The sequence below is a fragment of the Rhea americana genome, unplaced genomic scaffold, assembly GCF_003343005.1.
Source record: "Rhea americana isolate MKP2758 unplaced genomic scaffold, rheAme1 scaffold_534, whole genome shotgun sequence".
Taxonomy (NCBI): domain Eukaryota; kingdom Metazoa; phylum Chordata; class Aves; order Rheiformes; family Rheidae; genus Rhea; species Rhea americana.
Window position 1 is genome coordinate 69832 of NW_028186684.1, and position 10936 is coordinate 80767.

Genomic DNA, 10936 nt, shown 5'->3' on the forward strand with positions numbered 1-10936 from the left:
GGGCAAGGGGGGGTACAGCGGTGAGTGGGGCGGCGCCGGGAGCGGGCGGGACTCCGGGCTTGATCGGTACCGGGGATACGGGGAGCGCTGGGCCTGGCGGGTGCTGGGAGCGGGGGAGGCCTCCGGTACCGGGCGGGGTGAGCGGGGGCTCTGGGTCCTGCTGGTGCCGCGGGCAGGGGAGCATTAGGCCCGGTAGGAACGGCGATTGGGAGCCCTGGGCCTGGCTGGTACCGGGGGGAGCGGGACTCTGGCATGGTCGGTACCAGGGAGCAGGACAGCTCTGGACCCTGTCGGTACTGGAGCCGGCGGCGGCCTCCAATACCGGGCGGGGTGAGAGGAGCTCCGCCCTGCCGGTGCTATGGGGCAGGGCAGCGCTGGGCCTGGTGGGTACCGGGAGGAGGAGCGATCCTGGCCCCAGTTGGTACCGGCTGGGACCGGCCCTGGATTTAGTTAGTACCGGTGGTCGCGGGGAGCTCTGGCCCGSTCGGTACTGGTGCTAGGGGGGACAGGTCATCCTGGAGACCAGGAGCAGGTGCGTCCGGGTGCAAGGGGGGTCATGGCGGTGGCTGACGGCCTCGCTCCTGATGCAGAGCACGATGACCGCGTCGGCGGCCGCGGCTTCTCAGTGCGGCGGAAGAAGGGCCGGGGCCCGTTCCGCAGCAAGCTCTACAGCGAGGCCAACAGCCGGGCGCGCAGCCGCGGCAACGCCGGCTCTGGCCTCCGCACCCGCCTGGAGGAGGACGATGGAGACGTGCCCATGAGCGACGCCCATGACAGCCCCCGGAGCMGATAGTGAGTGCCATGGGATGGGATGGCGCAGGGGGCTGTGCACCACTTCCGGAGAGCCCCGGGAACCCGGTGTTTCTCCCGTTTTCCTCCCTTTGCCTCTGCAGTTTGCCCTATGGGCCACGGCCCAACCGTGCTGCCAACATCCACATCACGGTGAGGCGGGACCTCCCTGCCCCGGAGCGGAGCAGTGGCAGCAGCCGCGATGGTGGCCGGCGCAACTGGTTCAAGATCACGGTGAGCAGGGCGGGAGCCGCAGCTGCGTCCTGCCCGAGGCCTCACGCCCGGTGGGCAGCTCCTTGCAGCCATCCTGCCTGTGCCCCAATGGCTCCTTGATATTGCGTGACTTTTTTTCTAGATACCCTACGGGAAGAAGTATGACAAGTCATGGCTGCTGAGCTCAATCCAGAACCTCTGCAGCGTTCCCTTCACGCCTGTCGAGGTGAGCGAGGGCTGTGGGGAGAGCAGCCAGGTGTCTGACTTTCCCCTCTCACTTCCCCTTTCTAGGAGATGCTGAGGCACTCGCCTGCCTCCGTAGCAGCCCCAAAAGGGGAAGCAGGGCTCGCCATCTGGAGCAGGGCTCTGGCAGCGGCCAAGTTTCTGTAGAGAGTGGCAGGAGAGGGGTCGGGGCAGGGGATTGTTCCCTGCCCCGAGAACTGCGGAGACGCTGCACATGCGTGGGCTCTGGAATTGGGTAGCTTCACGCCTCAGCGGCTGCGTTTGCAGGCCCGAACTGATACTGAGCACCTGATCTGTCTCCTCGCAGTTCCACTACGACCACAACCGGGCCCAGTTCTATGTGGAAGATGCCACCACCGCCAGCGCGCTCAAGCAGGTCTCCCGCAAGATCACTGACAGAGACAACTACAAGGTGAAGCAGCAGTTGCCCAGCCACAGGGCCAGTGTGCGGTCCCCACTGCGTGGGAGCAGCTCCGCGAGGCAGGCGTGCTCCCGGCTGGGTGGCAGCGTCTCACGGGCTGCTTTGTCCCTTTGTAGGTGGTGATAATCATCAACTCATCGGCCCCACCACAGTCTCTGCAAAATGAGCTGAAGCCAGAGGAGATTGAGCAGGTGAAGGTGAGCTAGGCTGGGGGCTGCATTGTGGCCTGGGCCTGAGGGAGCAGCCACCCACGTTCCTCAGYCCCTGTTCCTGCTCTTCCAGCTTTGCATGAGCAAGAGGTACGATGGTTCACAGAAGGCCTTGGATCTCAAGAGCCTGCGTACAGATCCAGGTGAGCACTGCTGCAGGGGGCACAGAGAGCAGGGAGAGGCCGGACTGCAGATGCTTCACTTCTTTCTCTCGCTGTAGACTTGGTGTCGCAGAGCATAGATGTGGTGCTCAACCAGCGCAGCTGTATGCTAGTGGTGCTGCGCATTATTGAGGAGAACATCCCCGAGGTGAGACTGCAGTCACTATCCACGTGGGCTGCGGTGCCACCAGCAGCACCTTGCTCATCCTCCGGTTTTGCCTGCGCAGCTGCTGTCGCTGAACCTCAGCAGTAACAAGCTCTACCGCCTGGATGACCTGGGCGAGCTGGCACAGAAAGCCGCCAGCCTCAAGATCCTCGATCTCTCTCGCAACGAGGTGGGTGCTGCCCCACTGCTGCTGACTGCTTTGCCACCGCTGGCCACCCTCACAGCCCCTGTCTCTGCCCTCTACAGCTGAAATCGGACCGGGAGCTGGACAAGGTGAAAGGGCTCAAACTAGAGGAGCTCTGGCTGGATGGAAACCCGCTGTGCGACGCCTTCCGTGACCAGTCCACCTATATCAGGTCAGTGGCAGTCTTGGGGCGGCCCTGGGGGCCCGTGGGCCGCCCCTGCTCCACGGGGGCAGCACCACAGGACGAAGAGAGGCCGCCCCCCCCCGGCGCCTTCTGCTCGCCGGCACCCGGACCCCCCGGCTCCCCTCCGGCCCCTGGTTGTGGCACCAGGCCCCGGACGGGCCGCAGCCCCGGAGCCTGTGGACGGCGCGTCTCTTACAGCTGGACGGAGCCCTGCTTTTCCTCTGCTCCCCACTCCCCCCCTTCCCCAGTTGTGTTCTTGCTTCCCCCCGCCCACCCCACCATCCCCTGGGCCCAGGAGACGCAGCCTCTTCTCCCCAGCGCCCCGCTCCCTGCCCGCCGCTCCCACCCCTCCGCCGCCCGGAGGGGGCTCTCCATGCCGCTCTGCCTGTCTGTGGGCACCTGGGGGCTGCCGCGCACAACGGGGGGCACTGCCTTACTGCCTCCAGCCCCCCCGCCCCCGCACCGGAGCTGCTGTCCCTTTTGCGCCTCAGTTTGGCCCTCGACGATGGCTGGCTAGCCAGAGACGGGTAAGATTCCTCGTGGGAGGAACAACCTAAGACAGGCACAGCCGTGCAGTGGCCAAACTCCGCCGCCCAGCTGCGGCTAGTGTGAGGAGGCTGCCCATGATCCCAGGCCTGGCGCAGGCCTCCAGCCCGCTCCGGGCAGCTCCGGGCGGATCCCACGGCACCCTCAGCTCTGCCAGTGCCAGCCGCCGAGGTGGGCAGGGGACTTGGCTCCACAGGCAGCCGTGCCCAGAGCCCAGTGTGCTCCTGGAGCCGGGAGGGAGCGGCACCAAGGAGAAGAGGCTCTGCCCTGAGTGCCCCAACCCCACTGTCCCCGCTTTGCCCTTACTGTCCCCTCTCTCTCCTGCTGCTAATTCGATCTGGGCCTCCCCGGTGCAGGGGCCTCCCCAGCTGTAAGTAGGCGGCTCGTGCCGACGGCTGCTCCGCAACCAGGGGGAGGTTGTGCCCCCTTCCCTCCCCTCCCTCTCCCCCTCCTCGCTCGGCACCTGAGTGCAGGTGAGTACAAGCCAGGTAAGTCCCAAGCCCGTGGCGGGGCCCCTTGGGGCCAACAGCTCCTCAGGTGCCATGGCCCCCGTTGGGGGTAGGGGCAAGCCCAGCCCCGGGGTGGTTGGGGCAGCCGTCAGAAAGGTGGGGAGGAAAGAGGCCGTCGCTGCGCAGAGCAGCCCCATCGCGCACCCGAGGCTCCGGGGAGGGCGGCCCGGTGGGGGGCATGCAGGCCGGGGGGGGCCAAYGTTCCCCGGAGGGCTGAGGCCTAGTCCCAGTCCTCACGGGCAGCCTGGCTTCCGTACTAACTCCTCTCCATCCCGGCAGCTCCGTCAGAGAACGCTTCCCGAAGCTGCTGCGCCTGGTGAGTGAGGCAGGCTGCAGCAGAAGTGGGGGAGAGGGGGTGAGGTGGTGCTGCCCTCAGCCTCATCTTCTTCTCCTGCTCTCTCCCAGGATGGCCACGAGCTTCCCCCACCCATCGCCTTCGACGTGGAGGCACCCACGGCGCTGCCCCCCTGCAAGGTAGGGACGTCATGGGACGTCCTTGCGCGTGCCCTGAGCTGGCAGCYGCGGGGGCCCCCGTCCCTGTGCATGCCCTGAGCCAGCAGCCTTGGGGGGCCCCGTCCCTGCGCGCACCCCGAGCCGGCAGCCACAGGGGCTCYGACCCTCCCTTCGCTCTCGCCAGGGCAGCTACTTTGGCTCGGATGACCTGAAGGTGTTGGTGCTGCGGTTCCTACAGCAGTAAGTGCAGCAGCTGCGCACCTTTCCTTGCACTCCGGGTTCTTGCTTGCTCTCCACTCACCTTTCCCTGCCCCACCACAGGTACTACTCCATCTACGACTCCAGTGACCGGCAGGGGCTGCTGGACGCCTACCACGACGGTGCTTGCTGCTCCCTCAGCATCCCCTTTGCACCCCAAAACCCGCCCAGGTAGGTCCCGTCCCTGCCAGCGCTAGGAGCGGAGCTGCCACGCACTCCTTGCGGCCTCACGGTGCTGCTGTTCCCATAGGAACAGCCTGAACGAGTACTTCAAAGACAGCAGGAACGTGAAGAAGCTCAAAGACCCCAGTAAGTGCCCTCACGGCATCCCCAGCCCTGCAGCGTGCCCAGGCCGTGCAGGGCCTCATCACTGTCCCTTCCCCCCTCCCCAGCCATGCGCTTCAAGTTGCTCAAGCACACGCGGCTCAACGTGGTGGCGTTCCTCAACGAGCTGCCCAAGACCCAGCACGATGTCAACTCCTTTGTGGTGGACGTCTGCGCCCAGACGGTGAGCGGAGGGCGGTGGCGGCCACTGCCAGCAGTAGCTGGGGCGGCACGTGGCCCCTCACCGCCCTTCTCTTTCCCTGCAGAATACACTGCTTTGCTTTGCCGTGCACGGGATCTTCAAGGAAGGTGGGTTCCTCCCCACTGCAGCCCTGTCGTCCCCCTGGGGTGGCTCCACCAGCTCCCTGCACTCCTGTCCCCACCACCTCCCGCTCACCGTTTCCTTTTCCCCGCAGTGGACGGCAAGTCCCGTGACTCTGTTCGCGCCTTCACCCGGATGTTCATCGCTGTGCCGGCTGGTAACACAGGGTAAGTGGGGCAGCGGCAGGCGGCGGTGGGGGGCACTGCTCCACCTCCCACCCCATCCTATGGCTATGTGCTTGCTAGGCTCTGCATCGTCAATGACGAGCTCTTCGTGCGCAACGCCACCACGGAGGAGATCCGCAAGGCCTTCGTCATGCCGGCGCCCACGCCCTCCTCCAGCCCTGTGCCCACCTTGTCCGCTGAGCAGCAGGAGATGCTCGCCGCCTTCTCCATGCAGTCAGGCATGAACTTTGAGTGGTCCCAGAAGTAAGTTCTTGTTCAGCATCCCCCTGAGCTGCCCAACTTTGTCCCACTCCTGCCCTTTCTCTCCTCCTGCATCATCCCTCACCCCGTTTTTACACCCCAGGTGCCTGCAGGACAATGACTGGGACTACGGCCGGGCTGGACAGGTCTTCACCCAGCTCAAGGTATGCTGGCGGTGGGGGCAGCCCGGACACCTGGGTCCCCTGCCACGATCTCCCCTTTAATCCTCTCTCCCTGTCTTGCAGCTCGAGGGGAAAATCCCGGATGTAGCGTTTCTGAAGTGAGCTGTGCCCCTTCTCCCGCGCTCCCTTCTATTCTGCCTGTTCCTGGCGTTTTATTTTCTTYCCTGACCGTTTTGTAAATAAATAAAAACCGTCTAAATGCCGCTGCCTTCGGGGAGTGCTGCGCCTTTAAGGGTGGGGGKGGGGGGGAAGCTGGCTTCGTGCCAAGCTCCAAGATGGCGGCCCGGAGCGGAAGTCGCTGTCCCTACCGCTTCCGCTGCCCTGGCGCTGTCCCGGAAGCGGCGCCGCGGCGCAGCAATGGCGGCGGCGGCCCGGGCGGCGGCGGCGGCGGCGCTGGACACGGCGGTGCCGCGGGACGTGGTGCTGTTCCGCCACGATCGCGATCGCTTTTTCCGTCTCGTGGGGCTCTTCTGCGCCGGGCAGGGGCTCTTCTGGGGCTATCTGGCGCACTTCGCCTTCACGGCGCTGCGCCCCGCGCCCGCGCCTGCCCCCGGCGACGGCCCCGGCGACGACCCGCTGCGGCCCCGCGACAACAAGTGGCGCCTCGGTTTCACCGCCTCCTGCCTCACCCTCGGTACCGGCGGGGGCGCGCCGGGGTCGCAGCAGGGATCAGGGGTCACACCGAGGGTCGTAGGGGGATCGTGGGGGGGTCATCCCAGGGGTCGCGGGGTCGCAGGAGGGGTCAAGGGTCACACCAAGGGTCGCAGAGGGGTCAGGGCGTTGCACTAAGGGTTGTAGAAAACTCMAGGGGTGTTACGCCAGGGGTCACGGGGAGTTATCTTGGGGCTCACATTGGGATCGCAGGGGGGTCATGCTAGGAGTCTCAGATCACCTAGGGGGTGACGGGAGAGATCACGGGGGCTGACAAGATCTGGGGGAGGGTTCAGGGCTGGGGGGGACTCAATATGGGTCTAGAGGGGAGGATTTGGGGTTGGAGAGAGTTCGGTGGGGGTCTAGGGGGAAGTTTGGGGGCTGAAATGAGACAATGTGTGTTTGGGCAAAAGGTTCAGGGCTGGGGGAGGCCAATGTGGGTCCAAGTGGAGGATTCTGGGTTGGGGGGAGGTTTGATGTGGATCTGAGGGGAGGATTCGAGGCTGGAGGGGAGAGGGTTGATGTGGGTCCAAGTCCGGCACTGGCGCTGACCTGCCCCGGCTCCCACAGGGTCGCTGATCGTGGCGGCGGGCTTCCTGCTGCCCCGGCGTGCAGTGCGGCAGGTGACACTGCTGCAGGGCGGCCGCCACGTGGCCATTGGCACCCACGGGCCGCTGGGGCTGGGCCGTGGCGGCTGCTTCACAGTGCCGCTGCGGGAGGTGTCCTGCAGCGCCCACCGGGCCGAGGCGCGGGCCGCCCTGCCGCTCAAGGTGAAGGGACGCCCCTTCTACTTCTTGCTGGACAAGCAGGGCCACATCTGCYACCCCCGGCTCTTCGACCTCACTGTCGGCGCCTACCGCAAGCTCTAGGCTGTCAGGACATGCGGGGGGACCGGGTCACGTCCATGTGGTGTTGCAGGGGGGAACTGGGTTGCATCACGTCTGCTGTCACTGGTTTCAGAAGGGGAACTGGTTTGTGTTGACCTGCTGCAGGGGGACTGAGGCTGCGTTYGCCATCCACGCAGCCTCACGGGGGGAATTCAAGCCATGGTCGTCATCCCTGTTGGGAGTCAGGCCGCATTCACCATCCAGGCAGACTCAGCGCGAACCGGGTCACGTTTGCTATCCGTGTGGTCTCAAATAAACCTTTGACCTTTCTCTGAGTCTTGGTGCTTTAGGGGGCAGGAGTGGGCATCGGCGCAGCCCTGGGGCAGCTTCGCACCRTCTCGGTGGCTGGGGGGACAAAATGGCTGTTTGACATTGCCACGACCCCAGGCGATGACATGGCACTGTTTGGCATTGCTGCAGCTCCGGAGGGATGACGTGGCCGTTTAGCATCGCCACAGTTCTTGGGGGGACGACATGGTGCTGTTTGGCATTGCTGTGGTTCTGGGGCTGTTGGCATCACCACAGCTCCAGGCAACAACGTGGCACCGTTTGGAATCGCCCAGCCCAGGCCACCTCTAGAACCAGGGCCAGCTCCACACTGTTTAGTGTCACCGCAGCGCCAGCCCTGGTTCTAGAGCTCGGCTGGCGGCGGCAGCACGGCCATGGACTTCCTGACAGTGCCGACAGAGAAGGGGGCAGCAGCGGATTCACCCCCCCAGCAGCAGCGGGGCCGACGGCGCAGAGGTAGCGGGGGCCCGGCGGGGGGCCGGGCAGAGGTGCCAGGCCCCATGGAGCCCCGCTGAGCCCCGTCTCTGGTGCAGGGCCCGGGCGGGCGGCGCAGCTCCGCCGCGGCACCGCGCTGCTGCTGGGCCGCCTGGGCGTGGAGGTGGCCGCCGGGCTGTGGAGCACCCGGGTGCCGCTGCGCGCCCTGGTGCACGCCCTGCCCTTCGAGGTGGCTGTGCTCATCATCATCCTCACCCACACCGCCGCCCTCGTGGCACAGTCCTTCATCTCCGTGCGCGTCCGCGGAGGTAACGTCCCTGCCGCCCGCCCCTGGGCTGGTGCCCATGGCCCCCGGTGCCGCCCCATCCCTTAGCCCTGCCGCCCCGCAGAGTGGTTCTTTGCGGTGCTTGACACCATCATCTTCTGCGTGTACCTCTTCGAGGCGGCACTCAAGCTGGTGGCTCTGGGCACTGACTATTTCCGGGACTTCTGGAACTACGTGGGTGAGTCCCCTTGCCCGCATCCCCATTCCAGGGCCAGGCTGGGCGCGCTGGTCACCCAGCCTCCTCCTCTTCCTCCAGACTTGGTTGTGGTGGTCGTGATGACAGTGGACTTCTTCCTCTTCATCATGGCGCAGCCCTGGATCTGGAGCTACCTGAAGACCAGCACCATCATCCGCATCCTGCTTATCTTCAAGGGCGTCCGCGCCCTCCAGATCCTCAACCGGCTCCTCACACTGCGGTCAGTCTGGGCAGGTGCCCTGTTAGCCTCATCCCCCTCCCGTTAGCCTCACTCCATCCCCGTTACCCCCACAGCCCCACTRCCTTCACCCCAGTGCCATTATCCTCACAGTAGCTCTGTTATACCCCCCGGTCCCACTTCCCCACAGGATCCTGGAGAACCTCAAGGAGGTGACAGGCACCTTCGCGCTGTCGGGGCGTTCGCTGGGCGCCATCCTTCTTATGATGTTCACCATCCTCTGTATCCTTCGGGGTGACTCGGGGCCTGGCCGGGGCGGCAGCCTGCAGCACTTTGGAGCAGTTTCAGGGCTGGGTCAGGCTTTGGGAGGAGCCCGATTTGGCAACGATGCGGCATTGCTTCGGCAGCCAGTTTCTGCGTTGTTCTCAGGACGTTTCAAGTCCGTTTTGGAGCACGGTGCAGGGGCGTTTGTGGGGGGTTCAGTGATGGTCCGGGGGCTGTTAGGGGACAATTTGGAGACCTCCCTGGGCCGGCCCTGCTCCGCTCTTCCCTGACCACCCCCAGTCATCTTCTCCGTGCTGCTACGTGACCTGTTCCAGCGCTCGGACCCGCAGCGCTTTGGGGATCTCTTCAACACTGTCTTCACCCTCTTCCAGCTCTTCACRCTCGACGACTGGTCGCTCATCTACCTGCAGAGCGCCCAGGCTGGTGAGGCCCGGGCCGGGTGGGGGCTCGGAGCAGGGCCGCCCGGGCACCAGGCTCCCACCCGGCTCCGGACCCACGGACACTCCCCTTTCACCCGCCACAGGCTACTCCTATATCATCCTCTTCCTCATGGTCTACATCCTCATCCAGTACTTCACCTTCCTCAAGTGAGCAGGGCGCCGCCGGGGCCGCCGGGGCCACRGGGCTGCCGCGCTCACCCCCGTCCCCCGCAGCCTCGTCATCGCCGTCCTCATCGACAACTTCCAGATGTCGCTGCTCAAGGAGCGGGAGGAGAAGAAGCAGCTGGTGGGTCCTGGGGCGGGGGGGGGGTGCCCGGACGCCTGGGCCCCCTCCCATAATGCCCTCCCCCTCCCTGCACAAGAAGAAGCTGCGTCTCCAGGAACGGAGCATGGAGAGGGTGCCGGCGGGGAAGGGCGACGTCGGCGGTGAGGCCCGGGGGGGTGGCCGGGCAGCCGGGGAGGCCACGCCAGCGCCTGACGCCTCCCGCGGCCCCGTCCGCCCCCGCAGCCGCCCCGGCCCCRGAGCAGGAGGCCTTGACATCCCGCTGGGCCCGCGGCGTGGAGGGCACCGAGAAGTGAGCGGTGGCRGCGGCGTTGGAGGGGGATGTGGCGGCAGCCGGGACCCAGCACCACGGACGGCACCCACCGTCCCTCTGTCCCCAGGGAGAAGCGGCTCCTCTTCTCCTACCTCCGGCTCCTGGCCGCCGTTGAGCGCGCGGAGCAGCAGTTCTGCTCCCGCGCCGCCACCGGCGACCGCATCATTGACGCCTTCTTCGAGGTGAGGCGGCCGCGGCGGGCAGGGGCCGCAGTGCCCCAGCCTGCTCCAGCCCCTCTGCTCTCCGCAGGCCCCAGAGCAGGACCCGTCCCGGCCCTGAGCAGCGCCCGGCGCCGACAGCTCTGTCCCGGATTAAAGGCTGCCTGGAGGAGTCGTGCGAGTGCCGTGGACCTGGGGGGCTTGGGGCCCGGACGCCTGGGCCCCTGGGGACAGGGTGGGGGGAGAGCAGGGCCCTGGATGCCTGGGCCCCCGGGGACCCCCCCACAGCTAGCGTCCGGGGGGGGGAAGAGTGGGAGCCCCGGATGCCTGGGCCCCAGGGGACAGCAGGGGGGCCCAGACGCTTGGGCTCCCGGAGATCATGGGGGGTCAGGTATTCCGCGGTCAGTTCTGGGCCCCCCCAGGGTCAGGGATCAGACGTCGGAGGTCGGGCAGTGACAGCCCCACACACTGTTGCCGCGCCCCCAGTGGGAATGGGGAGGGGAGAGACAGGTGCAACACCCCCCACCCCAGGGGCCCAGGCGTCCCAGCCCTCCCCCCCCCCAGTCCTGGAGCCATGGGGAGGCGCTGGGGGAGCCGAGCCCAGAATAGCCGAGAAGAAACCGGAGCCGAGGGAGGGCCGGGAGCAGGTGCCGGGGGCTGCTCTGCCACGGCCCCCGGGGGCAGCAGGATGTGGGAGCTGGGGGGGGGGCAAAGCGGGGGCCCGGAGCGGGGGGGGCCGGGCGTCCTCGCCCCACACCCCAGCCCAGGCTGCCGAGGGGGCCCAGGCATTCTGGCTCCGTGGAGAGCCCAGGCGTCCTGGCCCAGCGCCCGCCGAGGTCCCCACAGCTGTCCAGGGTCCGCGTCCATTCCCCCCCCCACGCCGTGGCCTTTGGGAGCGGGAACCCGAT

The 10936-nt window shown here is 66.7% G+C and overlaps 3 protein-coding genes across 3 annotated transcripts; all 3 read left to right on the plus strand.

The window, feature by feature from the left end:
- Window position 1: 1 nt before the first annotated feature.
- On the plus strand, window positions 2-5792 carry NXF1 (nuclear RNA export factor 1; the record flags this gene model as incomplete). The annotated part of the gene is made up of 21 exons (XM_085318417.1): window positions 2-20; window positions 591-792; window positions 894-1023; window positions 1145-1228; window positions 1553-1657; window positions 1783-1863; window positions 1949-2018; window positions 2096-2184; window positions 2264-2371; window positions 2449-2558; window positions 3905-3941; window positions 4031-4099; window positions 4263-4318; window positions 4400-4507; window positions 4587-4645; window positions 4729-4844; window positions 4927-4969; window positions 5077-5149; window positions 5228-5410; window positions 5511-5571; window positions 5653-5792. Coding segments are annotated over 21 exons (1842 nt in total), but the record flags the coding sequence as incomplete, so codon positions are not given.
- Window positions 5793-5933: 141 nt separating this feature from the next.
- TMEM223 (transmembrane protein 223) lies at window positions 5934-7397 on the plus strand. Its single transcript, XM_085318410.1, has 2 exons — window positions 5934-6223; window positions 6811-7397. The coding sequence occupies exons 1-2, from the start codon at window positions 5947-5949 to the stop codon at window positions 7107-7109; spliced, it is 576 nt and encodes a 191-aa protein (XP_085174536.1). The 5' UTR covers window positions 5934-5946; the 3' UTR covers window positions 7110-7397.
- Window positions 7398-7789: 392 nt separating this feature from the next.
- Window positions 7790-10484, plus strand: CATSPER1 (cation channel sperm associated 1). The gene is made up of 12 exons (XM_085318418.1): window positions 7790-7871; window positions 7949-8158; window positions 8240-8353; window positions 8432-8591; window positions 8740-8831; window positions 9114-9257; window positions 9358-9421; window positions 9488-9560; window positions 9640-9700; window positions 9783-9849; window positions 9938-10263; window positions 10435-10484. The coding sequence occupies exons 1-12, from the start codon at window positions 7790-7792 to the stop codon at window positions 10482-10484; spliced, it is 1443 nt and encodes a 480-aa protein (XP_085174544.1).
- Window positions 10485-10936: the final 452 nt, after the last annotated feature.